Genomic DNA, 25,674 nt, shown 5'->3' with positions numbered 1-25,674 from the left:
TAACTGTATCTTCTAGAGATTTTTTAATGCTTAAGGTTTATATTTTACTCTATGCAATGGATTTAGGATTAATATTAATGACGTAAATTAAATACGCAGTATTAATTCACAAAATTTCTTTGTTTAACGTTAATATTTGTAAAAACGTATAAAATGCCTGGGGTCAAGGAATATATTAATTTTATAATAAAAAATTTCAAATTATTAATCACCAAAATTTATTTTAGACCACGTGTAAAATTTATCCAATACATATATCGTTACAAGTTTAGTGTAAGTGATTAAACTTCATGATTGCAAAGAAGTTGATGTTTAACCTATAAGTTGATAAAAATATGTTTTTTCAGAACTAAAAAAATACAGTTCTTAATCCCATAGCGTCTTTGAAAAAACTTATGTGCTTTAACCAAATTGGACAAGCATATCAAACTTAACAAATTTTCCCTACAGTGCGTCCGTAAGACAATTTTTGTTTTATTGATTAGTCTTAACTTATATGTTTGTTTCTTCTAATGTTAAACGATTAGCTCTTTTCAAAATAGCACCTATTCCATTTTATTTGTATTCACAAATATAAAAAGTTATTAATTAAATAACGAAAACGAGCTAAACTTAAGAGCACTAAGAAAAAAGTATGGTCGATATGGTTAAATTTACCGTATTTCTGGCTTTAAGGGAACACCGAAAAGTTCCGTAATTTTTACCGAAGCGCTTTGGTAATGATTTTGGTTAAATTAATCATAAAATATAGTGTTATAATAAGTTATAAGATTTGGTAAATATGGTAAGATCTGGTAATTTTATCATGATTTCGTAAAGTACCGCATAAAAACCATTTATTCGCTTAAATTTTTTTTCAGTTTTGTATTTCTTACGAAATGTTTGGTAATACGAACTATAATTTTGAAAACCAGATTTTCCGTTGAACCGTTACCATATGAATAAAAAATTACAAAATGTTGATTAATAAATACTATATAATTTGGTTTTATTATTAGAATTATATTTCTATCCTACCAGAAAAGTTATTTTCATACAGTGCGGTAATTTTCATTTCTTTTTTCTCAGTGATTGAATAAGATAGTAAGTTTTATTTTATTAAAATAAATGTAATTATCCTAAGCTAATAGGACAATTAATTTCAATAAACCTGATATACAAACACTGTGAAACGTTAATAAACAAAAATTCTTTTCATTAAGTGTTCCATAATATTCTTAGCTTAAAAAATGGCCTGAAAATTGCGATATACCGCACATATTTTGAAGAAATCTATAACTGCATCACATACAGCACAGTCCATGGAATTATCTGTCATCCTTGCCGCTTGAGAAATTCCAGGCGTTAAAGTTCATTGAACAGTAAATCAATATTTGCAAGCCACTATTATTATAAGAATTAAAGCATATCATTGATATAAGGAGGGGGATGAAACTGCCTTTAAATTATGCTACTAAGTGGAAAATGTTACTTTGACTTAGTTACAAAGCGAGTTATTTGAGACGTTTAAAATGAATTGAAGTTATTCACTACCATAATATGTATAATATACTGTATAGTATTTTCTATACCTGATATACAATGAGAAAAAAGTATGGTCAGGAATAAAAGAATGTGGTAAAATTTACTGTGTTTCTTACTCTACCGAAGCGCATTGGTAACGATTTTTATAAAATTAACTATAAAATATGGTTTTATAATATGAGATGAAATTTGTTAAATTTAGTAAAATAATTTTATCATGATACTTTAGAGCATGGCACAAAAATGATTTATTTGCTTAAATCTACTTTTCAGTTTTGTATTTTCTACTTATGCGTGGTAATGAGAACTATAATTTTGAAAGCCAGAATTACCGGTAAACCATTACAAATAGAACGGAAAAATTATCTGATGAGCAGTTTAAATACCATATATTTTGGTTTTATTAACCAGAATTATGTTTTCTTCTTATTTTTTTTAACCAAAAATTTCATTATCATACAGTACGGTAATTTCAACAGATTTTCTTTCTCCGTGTAAGCTTCCAGAATTTAAGCTATTTTTTGTATCTTCATAAACTTAAGGATAATTTTAATAACAAGGAAGGTGTTTTTCTTATAACCTGCGTAAGAACCCTCCATTATTTTTTAAATTACACTTCAGTTCGGGAAGCAGCTTCATAAGCTTCCGTGTCTCCGTATTCAATCTTTCGTATCTTCCACAATATCTGTTCTTCATGTACTGAAAGGTAATTTTAATAACAAGGAAGATTTCTTTTATAATTTACTTCAAATCTTCCTTGTTATTTAATTAACACTTGAGTTTATGCTGATGAAAAAAAGTGCAAACCTAGTTTCAATGAAAAGAAAAACAGGACTACTTTTTATGGTTTATCCTTTGACATTAAAATTAGGGAGGTTTGTGAAGTGCCAGTGGTGACACGAGAAAGTACAGAACCCCTAAACTGATGGTTAACACAGCAGTGCTTCTTATTTTACAGCTAAAATACCTTGTTACAAAATAAAATGTTGACGCTATGCTTCCCTTTTAATGAATGGAGTGTGTGAAATAATTGAGAATTGCCTTATAAGTTGAGAGAGGAAGTGCTGCCATCTAGTGAGTAAGATGGAGGGAGAGAAAATGGCTGTGTGATACAGTGAAGTAGTATTTTACCAGCGAAAAGATGATCTTCTAATTCTCGACATGAGATGAAGGTTATGAATTCGTTAATCTGTGATCACCAGTCAGGAGATTTGTGAAGTGCATTTGTGGACGGCAAAAAATAGAACCCATAAACTACTGGTAAATACAGCTATGCGTTGTGTTTCTCAGTCGAATATTGTCTTATAAGGCGTAGCCAAAAGCATACACTTGCAGCACTGATTTTTTCTTTCATATTTGTCATCTCGCCAAGCAGCATTATGTATTATATGTCAGATATTGCGTATTCTCAGACACTTTAGTTTCCTTAATGTTTCTTATATTAAATCTGTAGGCTAAAACAAAATATTTGCTTTTCATCTGGTCTTCTAAGTAAATAGCATACTAAATTCAAACGATGGGAAATTAACTAATTAATTAAGAAAAAATGATATGCCACCCATCTAACTGTGCATTTTAAATCTACGTTATAAAATATTAAAATTTCATAACTTCAATCGAATCACAATACTTTGTCGGAGAAATGGAAGAACACTTTTTGATTTAATTATTACTAATTTCTTTCAATTTAAATGTTCGACTCTTTATTTCTCATAGTTACTACCCCTATTAAAATGATGTTGAAACTCTCGAGTTTTAATTGTTAACGCAAAACGTAAGATCGGTAAACAAAGAGCAATAATATTACTTTTGCACAGTGGAAGGAGGTGAGTGGAAGAGCACTTTTTAATTAATTATTAGTAAATTCGTGCAAGTTAAATTTTCGACTCTTTGTTTCTCGTCATTTACTACTCCTATTAAAATGATGTTAAAACTTTTGAGTTTTAATTGCCAATGCAAAACGTAAGATTGGTAAACAAAGAGCAATAATATTACTTCAGCTTACAAACTACACACACAAAATCTAAAAAGGAATGAGATCCTTGCCTTTCAAATTATAAGAATAGCTCTTTTTAAATTTATTTATTTTGAAGAAAAATTTAAATTTATTTATTGTTGGGTGTAAGAGTAGTGTCAAACACTCTCCCATTATTCTAGTCAGAATATTGAAATGTATCTTTATGTTCTAATGGACTTGGATAAGTTCGAACAATTTCGCTAAGAATTTTTTTCACTAATTCTTCGTTGCACACTGTAAAAATAAAAAAGTTCCGGCACTCAGGGGCCGGAACTTTTTACCGTGAAATTCATTTTTACCGGAACATGTTACGGAACAAAGAAATCCTGATATACCTGAATTTTAACAGTAATAATTACTGTAGTACTCTAATTAAATAAACACTACTGTTAAAATTATAGTTTACTATTTTACGATGAAGCATCCAATGTGTCGGTACTTTATACTGTAATTTGATCAGGAATTTTTAACAGTGTAATTTTTTTCGAACAACTAATTAAAGCTTAACTTCATTCATTTGTCAAGTTCCGCCTTGACACGTGCGTACCACTACATACCGTATCGGTCATATAGGACAAATTAAATCTCGATAAGTTTTAAAAAAATGTATAAAGCAATTCTTTTCACGTGAATAAAGAGTGGCCCTAAAAACGATAAATTTTTGTCCTATCGACGCATAACTTATCTAGAAGATTTTCAAGAACCTTTATTTCCAAGTATGACTTGAATGCGATGTTAACTAAACCAATAAACAATACACGTGACACGAAATGTCTAAAGCTTTCGAAGATAATCAAAAAATTCTTTCTTACTGGAATTTTTGAGATTTTTAAAATAATTGAAATCCAATTGATTTGCATTCTGACTACTATAAGTGTAGCTTATTTCAAATAATATACTCTTAAAAATTTGAGAGAGCAAGATTTATACACATTTACAATCTTACAAATATGCTGAATTTCATGAAATTTGCCTTATGAATTTTGTAAGATTGTCAGCAGTCAATAAATTTGCATTCTAAAAATCATAAGTATATAATATAATTTTAAATATTTTTCAAGTTCAGAATTCAATAAATCGTTCAATAAATAAATGAAAAATTAAATGAATTTGTTAATATGAAATCAAATAGTTCAATTAGTTTGAATTTGAATATTATACATCCAAATTAAGTGAATTTGAGCTCTAATATAATTAATTCCTCATACTGAAATCAAATAATTCAGTTAGAATCCCAGTATTATAAGTTTGAATTTAATGAATTTAAACTTAAGTTGATTTGAGTCTCTATTTCCAAGTATAGCTTGTGTGTGAGTACTATGTTAACTTTACCAATAAACAATACTTTTAATGCAAAACGTCTAAAATGTTCTAAGATAAATGTTCTTTCTTAATGGAACAATAAATGTTCTTTCTTAATGGATTTTTAACATTTTGATAATAATTGAAATCGAATTAATTTGCCATCTGAATATACTAGTAGCGGATATACAATATAAAGTATAACTAATTTCAATAAATGTTCACTTAAAGCTCTCAGAACACAAGATTTAATGAGAAATATACACATTCACAATATTGCAAATGCGCTGAATTTCATCAAATTTGCATTAGTAATTTTCAAGTCTGTCAAGCGTCAATAAATTTGTATTTTGAAAGTTATAAGTATATATCATTATTTTGAATATACTTTTCAAGTTTTTATTCCGAATTAAGTTAATAAGTTAAAAAATTAAAATAACTTATTAGTATGAAATCAAACAATTAAATTTGCTTGAATTAAAATATTATATACTTAAATTCAGTGATTTTTAATTCTGATATAATAATTTATCATAATAAAGTCAAGTAATTCAGTTACTTAGAATTCTAGCATTAAAAATTTAAATTGAATAAATTTGAACTTGAATATGATGGTTTTATTAATATAAAAAAATAGCAAATTTGAATAATATACATTTAAAGTGAATAAATTTGAACTCAAATATAATAAATTAAATTTTTGAATTAATCTGAAACCAAATGCTTGAAAATATGTTTTCAGTTAATAGGAATATATTCAGTTTTTATAGGTATTTCATTCATGGCTATAAAAAAGAAAACAGGAAACTGATGTCATTTTATGCAAATGGATTCTCAAAACTAAGAACATAATAGTTTAGTTTTTTTTCCTCTCAATATTTATCCATGGCGGAAATGGCTCTTTTAGTTGTTATAATTTATTGTTCCTAAATCGGGTTCCAAGTTGAATAACAGTTTCGATTCTAAATTTGAGCATTGTCATCACTGCAAAATACAGAGAAACAGCAATGAGAAACTTAACGAACGAGCAATGCGAAGTAAATTAAGTTTAAATACTTTAAATGGTTGATACTGTTTCAAACTTTTTTTACATTACATTGCTCATTTGTGATGTATTTCATTGCTTTTTTTTTCTGTTTTGTACTGAAAATGATGCTCCAATGCAGCAAAGAAACTTGCATAAAATTGTAAATAGTGAAAGATATTAATTGGCTAATATTAATTTTGTTTTTTATCTTCTGTTATAGTTATGCGCTGCGAAAAACAATTCCGGTAAAATTTCCGTTCTGCATGGTAATGACATTTCTGATAAAAGAAACCATATTTCTGGATAGTAAAATCAAAATATACGGTATTTAAACCATTCATTTGGTAGTTTTTCTGTTCATCTGGTAATGGTTTATCGGAAATTCCAGTTTTCAAAATTACAGTTTTCATTATCAAACATTTAGTAATAAATACAAAACTGAAAAGTTATTTTAACCGAATAAATGGTTTTTATGACATGCGCTAACGTATCATGAGGAAATACTTAATTTTAGCACATTTACTAAAATTTATCTTACATTATAAAACCATATTTTATAGTTAATTTTAACGAAATTATTATCAAAGTTACTCAGTAAAAATTAACAGGCTTTTTAGTGTGTCCATAGAGCCAGAAACACAGTAAATTTTAACATATTCTGGTAGTTTTGACAGTACTTTTTTCTGAAAGAAAGGGAAAAGTGTAGTAAAAAATATTAGTAATAATAATGAATTATTCTTTGCATCTAATGTTGAGCAAAACTGAAAATGAAATATGTTTTTCTACAAACTTATATTTGAAAAAACAAATGATTGCGACACATTTATGCTTTTTTGTTTGGAGTTCAATTGCAATTAAAACTTAGAATAATGAATAACCCCTACGAAGATAAACTAAAAATAATATGTAGTTAAAAATTCCTGCAAACTGTCTCTAATTTGTTACATAAGTTATCATTTTAATTAAATTGACATTTTACTGAATTACAAAATTCAATGTATTCACGAAATTATGAGTGATTTTGTCAATTTTTTCTTTTAGTTTTATAAATAGTTATTAATTATCATTTTTCTGATTGGAGAAAGTTTTTTTAGTTAAACCTGAATGTGTAATCAGTAAAGAAAAAAAAAATGCTGTAAATTGTAGATGGATAAAATTAGCGCATCTTAAAAATCAATTTCACTTTCTATATTGAATGAAAGTCATTAATAAAGAGGTTTTTGATCAATCGAAGTGGTTGCAATAAAGTAAATTATCTAAACGTCATTCTCTGATAAAATAGCAAATTGAACGTATTAGTGAGTGATATTCAAATTTTGTGTAACAAAAGCCACTTTGCAATCATCACATATAAAATGGACTTTGGAAATAGCTTTTAAAATGTTTGTTTTGACGTAAAGATAACACATTGTTTTTAATTTGACTTTTGCACATCACCCCGGCAACGTTGGTTTCTTGTTGCGTTCATTTAACTCTTATCAAACATTCTTACCACATTTTAACTAACTTTTTTATGTAAAACGTATTCCCATTGAACTTATTTTTTTGCCTTCCCTATCATTGCTTATTGCGACATAAGTTTTCTTCACTCTATTTTTAGAAGTAGTGAATCTTGTACACAAAATGAAAGATTAATATCTTGTTTTATCGTTCTAAATATAGAAATTCTTTTGAATTGAGAGGCAATTTTATCTTTGGAGGCTCTTACAAAATTAAAGTGTTGATAAATGCATCCAAACAAATTTCGAGATCAATTCATCAGAAATAGTTGATACTATAAACTTTATACTGTAACCTTAAAAAAATTGAGCCATTTAGTTGAGCGATTTGTTTGCTTGAAGCAGTGTTGACTTCAATTTCCATTAATGGATATCATAGGAGAAGGAAGAATAATATTTTGCGATAGCAGTGATCATATTTGACTTGAAACTTTTTATTGAAACAGTTTAAGATTTTTTAAACTTTTCAAGCCAGGATATTGTTTGGAATTTTATTTTGAATACATCAGTAGGTAAATATTCTATTTGTTTTATGGGGTATTTTTTAAAATTGTTTCACTAAATTTGGTGGAGTTGGTGTAGACTTTAGATTTATTTAATTTATAAGATCACAGAAGGAAGAGTGATATTTTATGATTGTCGTGAACGTAATTAACTTAAAAACTTTTTTATTGAATCAGTTTAAAAATGTTTTAAAGGCAATTTTAAAAATGTTTAGACAATTTTTCTGGAGTCAGTTTAAGATTTTTTTAAACTTAGCGAGCCAGGATATTTAAAATTTTAGTTTGAATGCATCAATAGAAAAAAATTATATTCGCTTTACGAGGTATTTTTTATATCTTTCTTTATTAAATTTGCTTGAGTTAGTATAAATTTCAAATTTAGAAAATTTATAAAATCACAGAAGGAAGGATAATATTTAGTGATCATAATTAATTTAAAAACGTTTCATTGAATAGGCTTAAGATTTCCTAAACTTTGCAAATCGGGAGAGTTTTTGAAACTTTAGTTTTAAAAAATTAGTAGGTAAATATTCTATTTGTTTATAAGATTTATTTATACTTTTTTAATGATTTTGAGTGAATTAGTGTTAGCTTTTGAGGTCCATTAATAAATTGCATCAGAGAAAGAAAAAAAATATTTTTTTCGAATGCCGTGTTGAACATCGTGGTTATAATTTACTTGCAAACTTTTTATTGAATGAGTCTTATAATTTTTAAAATTTTCAAGACATATTTTGTTAAGTTTTAATTTTAATATATCAGTTAATAAAGATTCTGTTTATTTTATGATATTATTTTTAACTAATTTAATATACTTCACATATAAATATTTTATTCAAATATATTTTCAAAAATAAAATTTTGATTTTTAAATGTTTGCTATCGTAAAACTTTAAGTTTTAAATTCAATAAAAAATCACATTGATCTTATTAAGTATTTGAAAAATGTCGCATTTTTCCCTTATATATGAGTCTTAATTAATTGACTTTAAATTTGATTAAAATATAACTTCGGAAAATGAAACTTTTCATTGAATAAGTTGAAGATTTTTTAAACTTTGCAAGTCTGGATATTTTTGAAACTTTAGTTTAAAAATATTAGTAGGTAAATATTCTATTTGTTTATAAGCTATATTTATATTTTTTTAATGATATTTGCTTGAATTAGTGTTAACTTTTAAGTTCCGGTAATTAATGGAATCAGGGAAGGAAAGACAATATTTTTTGTGAACATCGTAATTATAATTGACTTACAAATTTTTAAACTTTTCAAACCAGGATATTTTTTGAAGCTTTAATTTTAATTTATCAGTTAATAAATATTCATTTATTTTCTGATATTATTTTTAACTAATTCAATATACTTCACACATAAATATGTTATTCAAATATGTTTTCAAAAATGAAATTTTGATTTTGAAATGTTTGTTGTTACAAAACTTTTATTTTTAAATTCAGTGAAAAATCACATTTTTCTCACAAAATTTTACAAATTAAGTGTCTGAAAAATGTCGAATTTTCCTCCTAATAGACAATAATTCTATAAGTCTTAATATATTGACTTTAAATTCGATTAAAGTAATATTTCGGAAAACGAAATGTAATGCTTTGTACGTCGAACATCGTAGTCATGATTGGCTCCAGAATTTGAATTGAATTTATTTAGGAATTATTTGATTATATTTAAGAATTTTTAAATTTTGTCAGCCAAGTTATTCTTTTCAACTTGAGTTTGGATTTAAGGGTATTTCAGTTAAATATTCAATTTATTTTGTGGGATTAGTCTTAAAAAGGTAAAGATATTAAACTTTTAAAAAATTTAAACATCTGAAATCTTATAAATGAGCTACAGATTTTAATAAAAGGAATTTTTTTTAAAAATTCCATAAAATTTTGTTTTTTCAATTTTTTTTAGAAATTATGTGTCTTAAAACTATTGAATTATTTTACTAACATACTACAATTTCCAATTGTTGACCAAGTGTTGCGTTGAAATCCGGTTAATGGAAGAAACGTAATATTTGAGATCGTTGCGTCAAGCATCGTGGTCATAAACTGACTTGAGAACATATATTTCAATTGGTTTAAGAAATTTTAAATTTTGCAAGCCCGGAACTTTGAAACTTTAATTTAATTATATTTGCAGATAAGTACTATGAGTGTTAATAAAACATTTTCAAATGGTTTAATTAAGTTTTCGCTCTCTATAGTGATATCAGGCACATATAAAAGTTTTATTTAAAATGCCATGATTGAGTACAATAATGAGTTAAAGGTTATGAAAAACTGAGAATCTTCTTCTTTTAAATAAGATGGATGATCTTTTGGAATTATTATTGGAATTAGTAATTTTTTTCTTGGAATTATTATAAGTACGCGCTTTACTACTTTTAAGTACATTTTTCTTTTGTGAGGGTGTAATATTATTTAATTGATTACTTCTGATTTATTAGTATTCATACAAATCTGGCTATTTTTAAACGATTTCTTTGCTCATATACCTAAAGTATTGAAAAAAAATCTTTTCACAGTCTTGATTTTAAATATTTTAAAGAGTTTACGAAAAGATTAGTTTTAAAAATATGCTTATTATTTATTAAGTGTTTAGTATAAAACGAGCTTCAGAAAAACAAGCTGTGAATTAGAAAATAATTTCCTCTGATGGAGAAATATGTTTGACGTTAAGCTTATCGTATTGTTATTCTGTGTTCGTCTTAACTAGTGTCAGTTTTAAAAACGAAAAAGATTATATTTTTTTATCATCTTACAGAAAAAAAAGTTTGAAAAAGAAACTGGTTTTCTTGAACTTTATATACGTTTCTATCCGTATATTTTTTAAAAAGTTTTCTTATTCTTTTATGCTGATGTAATATTGCAAACATTTCGAATATTTATTTTATGTGGCATTTGAATCTGAACTTTACATTTTTATTTCTATACAAGCAGTATTTAAGAAAAAATTCCTTATTCTATATGGATTTTTACTTATTCTGTTCCTTAATAAGTTCAAAAGAGCGATTTCCTTTTTTCTTAGCTCTTATCATACTATTTCGAAAAAAAATTTGTTTTCTTGCTTTAAAATTATTTATTTAAAACGTTACTAAGACTATTATTTGTCATATTTTTGCAAACTACTACAGGAACATTTATTTATAGCATGACAGGGTGGACAATTATTCATGTTTTTTTCATGTTTCTTTAGTCATAACACAACTGTGTTTCGAACTTCTTATGTTTTCATTGCAACAATTCCTATTTTTGTATTGCAGCTATAATTATGATTTTTCTTACTATTAGAAAAGTAATTTCCTTAAATGTATTTATAATTATAATTTTTTTTAATGATATCAACGTATTCGTCCCTCATATTTCTATGGTTATATTTTCGACATATTTTCACTGCTTTAAAATGATCTGTCCTGTAACGTAACTGAGATAAAAAATTTTCATATTTTCATTTGTTTACCGATTTTTTAAAATAATATTTGATGTTAATAAGTAATTTTTTGCTCTGAAAATCATTTTAATAAAAATATTTAAAGCTTTAATCATAAAAGGGAACTAACCTATTCTAAAATAAATTAAAGAGAAGTAATTTGAAAACTGTCAAATACTTAATAATTTTATTACTTAGTTGTTTTATTGCAATGAAGTGACATACTTTTTCCTAGTCCATTTTATTAATACTTGTTAAAACATTTAAGATACAAAGAAAATTGTTATGTCAGATGATTATTAATCAAGCCGAATCACACTATATGGATCATAGAGTAGTTGGTTATTAATATAACCGGACCACTCTATAGGAATTATGAAGTAGTTGGCTGTTACTGTAACCAAATCACTCCATCTGGATTATAGAGTGGTTGGCTAGATTACTAATGACCCACTATATAATCCATATAAACTGATTTGGTTCGATTAATAACCTACCACTCTATAATTCATATAGAGTTTACAGTTATTGTTTTAATTTATATTGATTAATCCACTTTATTTAAGAAATATTTGTATTTTTTTTCTTAAAGCAATTTCTAAACTGACTTTTTTTTAAGGTTTTCACATAAAATATAATAATATTGTCGTATTAAATAAATTTATTTAACGCGAGTTTTATTTATTTTATACGAGATTCAATAAATTAGTTAAACAATTTTTATGCTGATATTATAATACAACTTTATTTCTGTTATCATATTACTGATTGAACACAAATTTAAAGTGAAACGTAGTTAATTTGCATGATAAAAATACAAACTCTTCTCAAAATTTCCTTTAAAAATATGATTATGAATTTAGATAATAACCTGTTTTTATTATCTCTAAAAATAAAATCACATTATATTTAGTACTCAATAAATGGAACATCAAATGACGCTTAATGGCTTAAATGGGACATTAAATCCATTAATGGTTGCATCATCTCATCAGCGAATAGAATTAGAAAGCAGAAACAATTCCAACTAGTTGCAAACGAGCATAAAGAACGTTCCTTTTGACTTATAATTTGCAACTATGAAACACGCAAACAATCAGTTAAAAAGTGTATATTTTTCCATTTTATGCCAGATATATTTTTTTCTGAAACATTTTTGGGTACAAAAATTTCTCTCAATTTTATAACTAAGCTTATTCCAAATTTTTCTTCCAAATATTTAAATTTAAGATTGATAATTATAGAATTGCATAAAAAGATTAAATAAGACATTAAATCAATTGGTCGTCATCACATCAGGAAATAAAATTATAGGGCACAAATGATTCTGACTAGTTTCTAACGATCATTAAGAGCCTTTCATTTGACTTACAATTTACAACTATAAATCATGCATAAAATTCAGATAAGAAGTATGTACTTTTGTTAAATGCTTATTTTTTCATTTTCATGCCAGCTATGTTTCTTTCTGAAAAAATTTCGGATGAAAAAATTATTCTTAATTTAAAAAGTAACTTGAATCCAAACTTTTCTTCCGAATATTTTTAATTAAAGATTGATAATTAGGAAATACCTACATGGAAGCAGAGAGCTATAAATATGGAGCTATAATATGAACAAAATCTAGTGGTAACTAAATAATGAGATTAAAAAAAAAAGAAAAAAAAAACTCTGTAAAACTGGTGTTTAAGCAAATTTAACGAAAAAGAAAAACTCTAATTAGATAATTTATGAAAAATAATATATTTCTTTTACAGAACCGAAAAATATTTTATTTGGCATTTTTTTTTATCATGCATTTATACGTTTTATTTGACTTTCTTTTGCTTTATTTAAAAACACTCATCTGAATATTTTAAATTCGTATAAGCATTAATGTTTTTATACAGCATTGGTGTTGAAAATATAGAAATATTTAGAATATGATTTATTAACGAGATTAATAATGATAATAAGGTGTGATATATGGCGTAATTAAAATGATTAATTAGATATGATACGATAAATAAGATATGTTTTATTATCTGGTATTTTAATTATCTGAATTAATATTGATAGGTATTTTAGTAAAAAGATAATGAACATTCTTTTTTCAAAATTTGTAATAGTTTAATCATTTCATGAAATGAATTGTTAGTATGTATCGTTTTTTGTGTACCGCTTCAGTTGCTTAGGAATATTTATTTAACACACTGATGGACGCTACATCGACTAATAATTTGATGCAAATGTTAATCATAATACTTTATTTTGTTTTAGGGTAAGCTTAAGTGAAGCTTCACGGAGAATATCAAATTTGAAAGAATCTTGGAAACGCCTTATTAAATCTGGCCAGGCTGAGACAATGCCTATCATGGAATCGTCTTCAAGACGAAGGACTGGACTTGTAAATAGTTTGCCTATTTCAAAAAAAGAGCCTCGTAAATATTCAAGGAAACAGCTAGTTAAACCGTTTTTAGACACGGTAAGTAGTTTGTAACAGAAATTTATATTTTTCCTATCACTTTTAAAAAATAATTCCGAAGTCATGTGATTAAGTATGTACTGTTCTGTGCAGATTAATTGGGACTTATTAGTGTTTTTCTTGTTAATGCAGACATAGGATTGTCGAATAATTTTTCAATCAACGTTTGATATAATAAGGGGTTCAATGAGTACAATAATCAGTAGGTTCAAACTCTGGTATTGTGCACTTTTGAAACAGTTTTTTAAAATAATGGTTATTTTTCCCTACTAAAATAATTTATTTTGTTTAACCTAGTAAGAGAGACTCGTAATTATTTAAGGAAACAGCTAGTTAAACCATTTTTAGGTACGGTAAATAGTTTGTAATAAATTCTAGTTATTAGAAATTTATACTTCTCCCATCATTTTTTAAAAAATAATTCCGAAGTCATGTGATTAAATATGTACTGTTCTGCGCAGATTAATTGGGACTCATTAGTGTTTTTCTAGTTAACGCAGGCATAAGATTGTCGAATAATTTTTAAATTAACGTTAGATATAATAAGGGGTTCAATGAGTACGATAGTCAGTAGGTTCAAAATCTAGTACTGAGCACTTTTGAAACAGTTTTTTAAAATAATCGTTATTTTTTTTTTCTAAAATAATTTATTTTGTTTGACCCTTCTATAAAAATATTCGTTTGCTTACCTTAAGTGTGCCTTACCTTAGTACGTAAGTGCGCCTTACCTGGCTAACCTTTAGTGCACAGAGCAGAAAACTATGGTCTGAACTACTAGAATATGGTGGTGAAATTTACGGTGTTTCTGACTCTAGGGGAATACCAAAGAGCTCAGTATTTTTACTGAAGAGCTTTGTTAATGATTTCGGTAAAATTGACAATAAAATATGGTTTTATAATATGTCATAAAATTTGGTAAATGTTGAAAAATTTATTTGATTCTGTAAATTTTATTTAGAAAAAGTAATTCATCTCAAAAGTAAATTTTTCATTTTTAATGGGACACAGAAAATTTAAAATAATAAATTATTAATAAAAAAGGAGGGATTATAGGTTTTACCACTGAAAAATACCGTCATTAATTCGGCACGCACTTTGGTTTACAAAAATTTGATCAAATTTATCTTATTGAAAAATTTTTTCACCACAGCATCACTGTATTAACATACACGGAGGAAGTAATTTGTGCAAAAATTACTGTATTGCATAGTATAATGATATTTCTGGTTAAAAAAAACAACATAACTCTGGTTAATAAAACCAAAATGTAAGATATTTAAACCATTCATTTATAAATTTTTGTATTCATATTGTACTGATATAGCAGCAATTCTGGTTATCAAAATTATTGTTCTATTATCACACATTTAGTAAAGAATAGAAAACTGAAAAGTACATTTCTTCGAATAAGTGGTCTCATGTCGTGTTCTAAAGTATCATGATAAAATGACCAAATTTTAAAACATATATAGTAAAACACTATTTTATTGCTAATTTTTCCAAAATCATTACCAAAACACTTCGGTAAAAAATACAGAGCTCTTTAGTGTTCCCATATAGCCAGAAGCACGGAAAATTTTGCCATCTTCTGGTAGTTTGACCAAACGTTTTTTTTTTCACAGTGTGGTAAAAGAAAACTTTAAAAATCAGTAATTTAGACTTTTTTTTCTACATTTTTATTACTGTGTCAATTTAAGACTAAATAACAAGCTTAAAAACATAATTTCTTAGCATTTTATTACAAAACATCTAAATCTTTTCCCATTAAAAAATTATTTCATTTATTAAAAAAAACTTGTAAATCAGGATTGTTATAAGGATTTTAATAAAGGAAGAAAATACATATTTGTTTAAGTCCAAAATTCTTTTTAATTCCAACCAATGAGCTCCATTTCAAAGTACCCCCTACCAAAGTGAAGGGGAAAAAAAAGAAGTTTGACGCGAATACTCTTGACCCTAAATGTTGTGACGAAGGTTAACTTTTAATCTTACTTTCACGACTGTTTCAGCTAACTGATCAGACAATCAACTCGTGTTATGTTACCTTGAGGGAGATACATATTAATTAACTAAAACCAGCTTCATTTTTAGTGTGAACGAGTAGGACTCACTAAAAGTTCTGTAAGAATTGAAATATAAAGGAGAAGTAAGATCAAAAGCTTCACATTAGTTCTGCGTTACGTAGAGTTTTAATGTTGCAATTTCTGTAAAAAGTAAAATTTAATAGGGATGTATAAAGATAAAAAGTTTCACATTAGTTCTGGGTTACTTAAAGTTTTAATGCTGCGATTTTAGTAAAAACTGAAATTTAACAGGGATGTATAAGGTAAGAAGTTTCACGTTAGTGCTGGGTTACATAGAGTTTTAATATTGTAATATGTGATAAGGAGTTAATGATATTTCATAATATATTGAGAGTCAATATCGATATCCATCGATATATCGTCTGAAAGAAATTGATATATCCAGATATATCGCGATATTTTTCCTATTAGTATAATTTGCATTATTTTTACATTGGTCAAATTAAATTTATAAACACGATAATTTTATATTCAATAATTGTCTTTATAGATAATATTTGTAATAGTTTCATATCCGATATTTATCATTCATAAATATTACGATATTATTGTATTCAATAATTATAATTATCTGTAATACTCGCAACAGTATCATATTCGTTATTTAAAGTTGATGATAAATATCATACATTCGATATTTACCATTGTCGTACATCCGATATTTAATGTTTATTAGATATTTATCGTAATATATGGTATTTAAGATGTACTATGTACTTTTTAAACGATCGTTTCCGTGATATTGATAAAAATGTCGAAAATTCACGATGTAGCGTCCTGTTATGTACTACATTCACACTTAATGCAGCCACATATTTGAAGCAACGCGATTTTTTTTTAATTTTAAGACTGTCATTTTAATTCAATTTACCCATTTCCTGCTAAGTGGGAACAAATGTAACAGTTTGAAGTGACTGAGAAATGTGCCTTTCAAAAAAATTTAGTAGGTAATTCCATGTAGCATAATACGCGAATTAAACGTAAGCTTTTGGGAAATTGGAAAAATCAATACACTTTATGCACAAATTTTACGTAATATTGACGGAATGATATTACCATTAGGATATTTGGTAAAAAAGCTTCGGTATATTTTACGTATTATTAACAGAATGCATTTTACCAACTACTCTTCGGTAAGATAACTTCTGTATATTTTATATATTATTGACGAAGGAAGTTTACCATTTGAATTTCGGTAAGAAAGTTTCTATACACCTAGCGTATAAATGTTGAAGTATATTTTACAATTTAGATTTTGGTAAAAATCTTCGGTATAGTGTAAAAATATTTTTGTACATTTTACGTAATATTGACGAAATGATATTACCATCGGGATATTTGGTAAAAAAAGTTTCGGTATATTTTACGTATTATTAACAGAATGTATTTTACCAATTACCCTTCGGTAAGATAGCTTTCGTATATTCTATATATTATTGACGAAGCAAGTTTACCGTTTATATTTCGGTAAGAAAGTTTTTATACACTTAACGTATAAATGTTGACGCATATTTTACAATTTAGATTTTGGTAAAAATCTTCAGTATAGTGTAAAAATATTTTTGTACATTTTACGCAATATTGACGAAATGAATTTACTATTTAGATTCAGTAAAGATGCCTCTGTGTATTCTGCGTATTATTGGCGAAAAAAATTTATCATTGAAATATGTAAAAATAACGAGCTTATTCTTTCCTAGTATAAAAGGGTTGATAAAATATTTGCAAAATAGACGAATTTGTTTGCATATAATTTTGCGTTTTTTGGATATAAAATTTAAAGGTGAAATATACGTATTTCTGACGTAAAATTGATGGTTCTCTGTTAAATGGGTTAGAACTCAAAGCAAATGGATATTTTCAACTATAAGCAACCCCTTTTAACCTTGAAAAAATCGTATTTTAATGACTTCCAATTGGTTTAAAACTATTTTTATTAATATTATATAGTTACAATAATCATGAATGTCATAATTTTACGAACTAAATACGAAGAATTAAATAAACAGGCTACCACCTTTTAGCTTTCTTAAAAAAGAACATGTTCACATAAGGGAATAAATGGATTAAATTAGACAAGAAATTACCTGCAACAATCTTTGAGGTGGCAAATGTTTATTTCATTGTTATTATCTCTTAAAATGTGCAAATCTCCATACAAAAATTTTTTTAAAATAAACTTCTTGTAAATTCAATAGTTGAAAATTACTTTATTTATTACTTTTTTCGAAATCAAGATTTTTTTTTAAAGTACCATTTCTGAATTCTTCAATCTCTTTTAATAAGCGGTATTTAAATTTCCGCATACTTAATAAATTAATTAACTTACAAAAAGGAATATTTACTACGCTAAGTTTCCTTTAAAGTTGATTGAGTTTTGATATCCAAGTTTATAAGAAAAGAATTGTATTTAATGTTTTTGATGCCTTCGTGACAGGTAGTAATTACCTCATAATTACAAGGGTTAAGTAAAGCTTTTTGAAAAATGTCTGAATGGCTTAAGTTTTGAATGAAAAGATTACTGAATATTTGAGCTCGCTTGAATGAAGAAGAAATATTTAAAAATTATTCCAGTTGAAATAGTTTATTAAATGTGTTTCATTTTTATTTCTTCAAAACAGGAATTAATTATGCTTTTTCTGTGATACGTTTCAAAGAGTATGGTTTAAACAATAATTTCTTAAATATATTGTCATATAGTTACACCTACTATAAGCAATCACTGGCAGTACAACAATTCAGTGGCTCGTTGAAACAGGTACACTGTAAGAATCAAATTGTCCGGATCAAATTGCGGTAAAAAGTACCGGCACTCAGGGTATTGGCACTTTTTACCGTGAAATCCATTTTTACCGGAACTTGTTCCGGAACATAAAAATCAGATATACTTTAATTTTAACAGTAATAATTACCGTAAAATTACTGGATCATTCTAATTAAGCAAATATTACTGTAAAAATTACGGTATAGTATTTTACAGTAAAAATGGATTTGACGATAAAAAGGATTTTACGGAGGATGTATTAGCAAAATCCATTTACTGTAGTGCCGGTACTTGATACAGTAACTTGATTGGGAAATTTTTTAGAGAGCAGACAATTTATAAACGGGTAATTTAATTATTTTTGCTAACTTAATATTTGATTTAGCTATCAACTGATGATAAAAGTTCCCCAAATATGACATGCTAATCAAGCTAAAATTTTCATGTATAAAGAGAATTTTCGGTTTAGAATTATGATGTAAAAAAATTCTATTTCTTCTTGAAAATATAAATTATTAAAGTATAAATTGATGAGTGATTGGTTAAATTGCTTTTTTCAACGTAATCTTTAATTTTTAGGATAAAAGAACACAAGTAATGTACCCCAAGATTTACTTGATAAATCGAGCTAAAATTTTTACATATGTAAGCAAATTTGAGTTTAAGAATTAAAATGTAAATAAAAAGTGCATATGTGTTTTGGTTTTTCCAGAGAAAAATTTCTGGTAAAATTACTGCACTGTATGGTAAGGATTTTTCTGATTTAAGAAGCCCATAATTCTATTAATAAAAACCAAAATATACGGTATTTAAATAATTTATTTGGTAAATTTAATTAAGTTCGTTTGGTAGCGATTTACCGGAAATTCCAGTTCTAAAAATTACTGTTCTTATTTTTCACACATTTAGTAAAAGTACAAAATGGAAATGGAAATTTAACCAAATAAATGGTTTTTAGGCCATGATCTGAGAAATCATGATAAAATTACCAACATTTACTACATTTTATCACATCATTAAACATGTTTTATTGTTAGTTTAGCAAAATCATTACCCAATTTTTACTGTCAATATTATACCGTAATGTTTAGAGTAATATTCATTTAATTATCGTAAATCAATGATTTTAAGGTAATTATTACTGCAAAAAGAACGGTATATCAAATTTTTTACTCCGGTAAAAATGAATTTTGGTAAAAAATACCGGATCCAGAGTATGGGGACTTTTTACCCGGATTTGATCTGAAATGTTTTACAATATAGTGTAAAATTTGGAAGTATATTTCTTATTGAAGTTGCCCGAAAGGAAAATATACTTCTATTAAATTAATCTTGCAGTTCACATTGATTTTCACTAGCTGACTAAAAGAAATTGACTTAAAGAATTTTCGATGAAAATTGCTGTTTTAAACAATCTTCAATTTTAAAAGTACTATTTCAAAATAGACAAAGAAATTTGCAGGTTATTTTTGTATCTTAAAATCTGTTTTAAACTCAATTGGCGATATGCACTTTGTTGGATAAAAAAAAGGAATACCTTCTTTGCCAGACAGGTGATCAAGTTAACATACATCACTTAATTTGATCACCTGACGTTTAAAGCAGAAACGAATATTGACAAAAGTCAGACGGATTAGATCTTGAAAAGTAACAGATATTTAAAACAGTTCTTTTGCTGATTTTTAAAGATTGATTCAAAAGCTAAAAAAAATATTAAAGTCGCTTGATTCTATTGAATATTAATGAAAACAAATTTAAACTAAATAAATGTTTAAAAAAATATTTTCTAAAAAAATATTTTCTGAAATTATTTCGCATGCTAAAATATGATTTTTTACAATACAGTTACAGTTTAATTTCTTAGCTTAAAGCGAAGAATTAAGTTAGCACAAGAATCCAATACTTTTTCTAAAAAGTGTTGTCCATAAATGATGTCACATTTCCTTCTGTCACAAAGTGCGAACCTTCACCGTAAACATACCCGATCAGTTGTGTCACCATAATGTGGAAACATATAACATTTGCAGTTAAGAAGTCAAACGTGGATGATACTTCAGATTCTAATTTTAAACTTTACTTAAGGGTTTTAATAAAATTTGTGAGCATAAGAAAAAAAAGGAGTAGATGAGTACTTATTAAGAAGCACACGGTAAAAATTTAAGGTAAAGGTTAAAAGAGTACTGGCATCGCGAGTACAGCATCCGCAAAATCTATACTTTACCATAAAGTGTTTTACCATAATTATCATAGCAATGTTTATTTAATTACAGTGATTCAGTGATTTTACAGCTAATATTGCTGGAAAAGTCACGATTTATCAAATTTTTTTACTCTGCAAAATTTTACGGAAAAAATGTATTTTACCGTAAGAAATACCGGGAATCAGGGTACCAGTACGTTTTACTCATAAGTTATTTTAGACAGTATTAGACAGTAGATTATAAGTTATTTAGATAAGTTATTATAAGTAATGGTAAAATTTACAGTGTTTCTGGCTTTAGGGAAACACCAAAAAATTAATTTTTACCAAAGAGCTCGATAATTTTTACTGAAGCACTTTGGTAAAGCTTTTGGTTAAATTATCCATAAAATACTGTTTTATAACATGTGATAAAGTTTAATAGATGTGGTAAAATTTGGTAATTTTATGATAATACCTTAAAGTATGGCATAAAAATCATTTATTCGGTTAAATTCACTTTTCAGCTTTGTATTTAATACTAAGTAAGTGGTAATAAAAACTATAATTTTGTAAACCGGAATTTCCGGAAAAAAATTACCAAATGAATGGTTTAAATACCTTATATTTTGGTTTTATTAAACAGAATTAGTTTTGTTTTTACCAGAAATGTCAATACCATAGAGTGCGGTAATTTTACCAGAAGCTTTTTTTCTGTGTACTAATACCAAACCGAAATTTAGAACTTATATATTAAAAAAGTTAACAGTTAATTTTCTCCTTACTTAACTTCCCGCGAAATTAATTTACCTTAGCTATCAGACTTTAACAGCAGTTGTATTATTTATTTATTTTTATTCACTGGCATGAGTTTTTTCGTGTGACGCAAATCTAATAGCCAACAACTTATGTTTGTCTGTTTGGAGCTTTTTTTTTCTCAATCATTTACATATTTTATAACAATCACGGAAAGTATTAGACACATAATGAAATTGATTTATACATTTCCTTATCTTTATCCTTGGCCTTGGACATATCAGGTGAGTTATAAGTGGCAAAAACAATGGCTTAAATGTGACTCAAACACCTATGATAAATACGGTACTCTTCAAATAGAAATGATGGATATTAATAATAGCTCCAAATAATTATGTTCTTTTGTTATTGCAGATTTATTAATACAGTAGAACCTCGACCGATCATTTCTCATTTGACCATTAAATTCGCTCCACAAATACGAGAAAACAACAAAAATATAAAACATTAAATAATCACTTGAAAAGTATGAAATGTAATAAATTTACATACATAAAAGTAGGAAAAGCATTAAATTTATTAAAATAATAGAGTAATAAATTTACATTAAGTATAAAAAAGTTTAGCTGAGAAAACTAAATTGTTATTGCAGATTTATTAATACAGTTGAACCTCGACCGATCATTTCCCATTTGACCATTAAATTCGAACCATAAATACGAGAAAACGACAAAAATATAAAACATAAAATAATCACTTGAAAAGTATGAAATGTAATAAATTTACGTACGTATAAGTAGGAAAAGCATTAAATTTATTAAAATAATAAAGTAATAAATTTACATTAAATATAAAACAGTTTAACTGAAAAAACTGAATTGTTATTGCAGATTTATTAATACAGTAGAACCTCGACCGATCGTTTCTCATTTGACCATTAAATTCGCACCATAAATACCAGAACACGACAAAAATATAAAACATAAAATAATCACTTGAAAAGTATGAAATGTAATAAATTTACGAACGTAAAAGTATGAAAAGCATTAAATTTATTAAAATACTAAAGTAATAAATTTGTATTAAGTATTAAAAAGTTGAACTGAGAAAACTAGATTGTTATTACAGATTTATTAATACAGTAGGACCTCGACCAATCGTTTCTGCTTTGACCATTAAATTCGAACCATAAATACGAGAAAACGACAAAAATATAAAACATAAAATTATCACTTGAAAAGTATGAAATGTAATAAATTTACATTCAAACAAGCTAAACGGGTATTATTAACATGATAGGAATAGCATTCAGTCTCTGACAAAATTATTAGACGCACTATAAGATTCTATGTAAAATCTTAATTATCAGGTGGTATTACACAGCCCTATTGTTTTTACGTGGCTGAAACCGGCTTGCACTTGTTTATATACGTGTATCAATAGGTTAACATTGCAATGCAATACGTTAAAAACAAATACAAATAGGAAGTATATAAAAAATCTCCTTAATAAAAACTCATTACATGTATGTTTAAAAATAAAAGTATTGCATATAAACTCGTGCAAAACATGCAATTATTAAAAAACTACAGTGCGTCTAATAATTTGGTATAATTATTATAATATACTAATATAATACTTGATATAATAAATATTCTATATTTATATAACATATCGTCTAATTCATCCAATTGTCGAATTAAAGCAAGCTCATATCGTACTGTTAATTTATCTATAACTAGATATGAACATTCAAATATTTATGAAGATGATCTTTAATTTTAAAATTTAGCCAAAAATAAAACGTTAAGAATATAATTTTTTTTGCTACAAACAATACTTTTGTTTTGCAAAATTTGAAATACAGTAAAAGCTGGTATAACGAGAATGGCTGAAAATATAGTAGCTATAAAAATTTTTTCATACAAATACGAAGTTTTAATACTGAAACATGCGATAAAAACATGCATACGTGCCTGTTTTTCTCGTTATAGCTCATATTTACTAATAAACAGACAAATTAGAATAAAATAAGGCAAATAAATAAATAATAATTAAGAATGCACACATCGGATATTAATTCTTTTGTTTACAGATATTCTTAAATTTTAAATTCAGATAAAAATAAAACTAGAAGTTACTTGTAGCTAGTAGTACCATCTTTTAATAACTTTGCGATAAATATTTATATTTAATGGGAATTAATCTTGTTTCCTAAGCAGAACGGAGCAAACCTTTCACATCGACTCTTTCGTCCTTAATTGATTTTTAAAATAATCGTTTTTTTTGGGGGGGGGATACCCGATACAGAATTTAAATGCGAAATATTATAAAAAGATTAAAATTTAAACCTACCTACCTATTTACCCATTTTTTGTTATTGTGACAATTTAAATACTTTTATGTAACATTAAACTCATGCGCTATTTTACGTTATATTAAGAATATTATACAATAGATATATTTTCAATCCAAAATCCAAAAACTAAAAACGAAGATGATACAAGTATAAAAAGAGACTTAAGAAGACATTTCAAATGTTATTTTAGTTATGGATTATATGACAGGTTTTTAAATATTTCATCGATCCCAAATGAACTGAAGATTGTATCATATTTGGAATCTCACGAAGTAAAGTCTTACATCATTTAACGTGTTTTTTATTCAGTGTATTCAATAATTTTTCCTTCTTTCTCCGAATTTAAGATATCTGTAAGACACGCAGTTAGAAATACATTTTCACTAGCTTCACCATTTTATATGTTTCTAATTTCATAAATCTAACAATCGGCAATTTTACAATGATATAATTATTTCTAATTCGATGAAAATGATTAAAATCATTGATAATTTAATGTAATATATATCATGCGAAGAATGTGAGTCCTTAAGTGTACTTTTTCTAAATAAAGAAATGTTAGAAGTTTATTTAAAACAAAAGGTATGTTATTGTTTAGTTAATTATTTTAATACCAAATCTTTAAAAGTTTGATATTTTATTTCATTAGTGCTATTCAACTTAGTTTTCTTTTATCAGTTATAAAGGCCAGGAAATTTTCTAAATAGTTTACTTTTTTGAAAACATTTGACTGTAATCTATAAACTAAATATGCATGTTTTTAACTAAACAAATTTCATTTCATATGTAGCATCATCAAGAAATGAACTAAACTAATGTACAGTGCACCAAAAAAAAATTGACGACCCTGAATAACATTTGATCTAATGATCAGATCTTAACGTTCTAGGACTCATTCTTAATGGTTTGAGGTGGTACCTGAAATGTGCTAATTAATTAGAGCAGATGATATTTTAAATTACGAAATCAGACACAAAAACGTACTTTCTCTGAATAAACATATCTTCTTTTTCACGAATTCGGATTTCTGTTCCCCAAAATATTGAGGGTAGTCACAATACGGGAAATATGGTCCCAATAGTTTGGCCAATAAAAAAAGTTTGAACCCCTTAATGTTAATTATATTTTTAGCATGTTTCGCCATATCTCGAGAACTTTTTAAGCAAATTTAAAAATATATACATACAATTATAAAGTTCACTTACTCAAAAATTATTCCATGCAAAAAATAAATTTTTGTAAGTATTTATTATTTTATATTATTTTATTTAATAAAAATCGAAAAATTTTGAATTGTAAGGTAAATATACGAATTCTTTAAAATTCGATTTCTCAGGAACTATTCAGCCGATTTCGCTCAAATTTTGTATTTTGCCTTGTAAATTTAAATATTTTAAATTGACGAAAAAATTTATACCCTACATGTAAAAAAATTTTCTACTGATATTTAATAAAATAATAAATATTTACGAAACAGATTTCATTTGCCTTGAATGGGTAAAAGAAACTACATAATTGTGTGCAAAATTTTTCGTTTAAAAATTTCTCGAGATATGACAAAATACTCATAAAGTAAAATTAACATTAAGGGGTACAATTTTTAAATCGCTCTCCTGAACAAACTATGGGGACCATATTTCCAGATTGCGGCTGCTCCCTATGTTTCCGGGTTCAGAAATCCAACTTCATTGAAAAAAAGATGTGTTCATTCAGACAAAGTACGTTTTTGCGTTTGATTTTGCTACTTAAAATATCGTCTG

The 25,674-nt window shown here is 26.4% G+C and overlaps 1 protein-coding gene across 6 annotated transcripts in view; it reads left to right on the top strand.

Annotated features, from left to right (window-relative positions):
* LOC107455119 (glycerol-3-phosphate acyltransferase 1, mitochondrial) overlaps window positions 1–25,674 on the top strand; it is a 108,868-nt gene that overhangs the window by 41,560 nt on the left and 41,634 nt on the right. For 4 of the 6 annotated variants that reach the window (XM_071188268.1, XM_016072571.3, XM_071188270.1 and 1 more), the window contains one exon: window positions 13,568–13,772. In XM_071188268.1, coding sequence (XP_071044369.1) covers window positions 13,653–13,772 — 120 coding nt within the window. In that variant the 5' untranslated portion in view covers window positions 13,568–13,652. Of the gene's footprint in view, window positions 1–7,572; window positions 7,882–13,567; window positions 13,773–25,674 lie in introns of those variants that run through there. The other 2 variants (XM_071188266.1, XM_071188267.1) reach the window with 2 other exon arrangements.

The sequence above is a fragment of the Parasteatoda tepidariorum genome, chromosome X2 (assembly GCF_043381705.1).
Source record: "Parasteatoda tepidariorum isolate YZ-2023 chromosome X2, CAS_Ptep_4.0, whole genome shotgun sequence".
NCBI lineage: Eukaryota > Metazoa > Arthropoda > Arachnida > Araneae > Theridiidae > Parasteatoda > Parasteatoda tepidariorum.
This window is presented reverse-complemented; position numbering and strand designations above follow the sequence as displayed.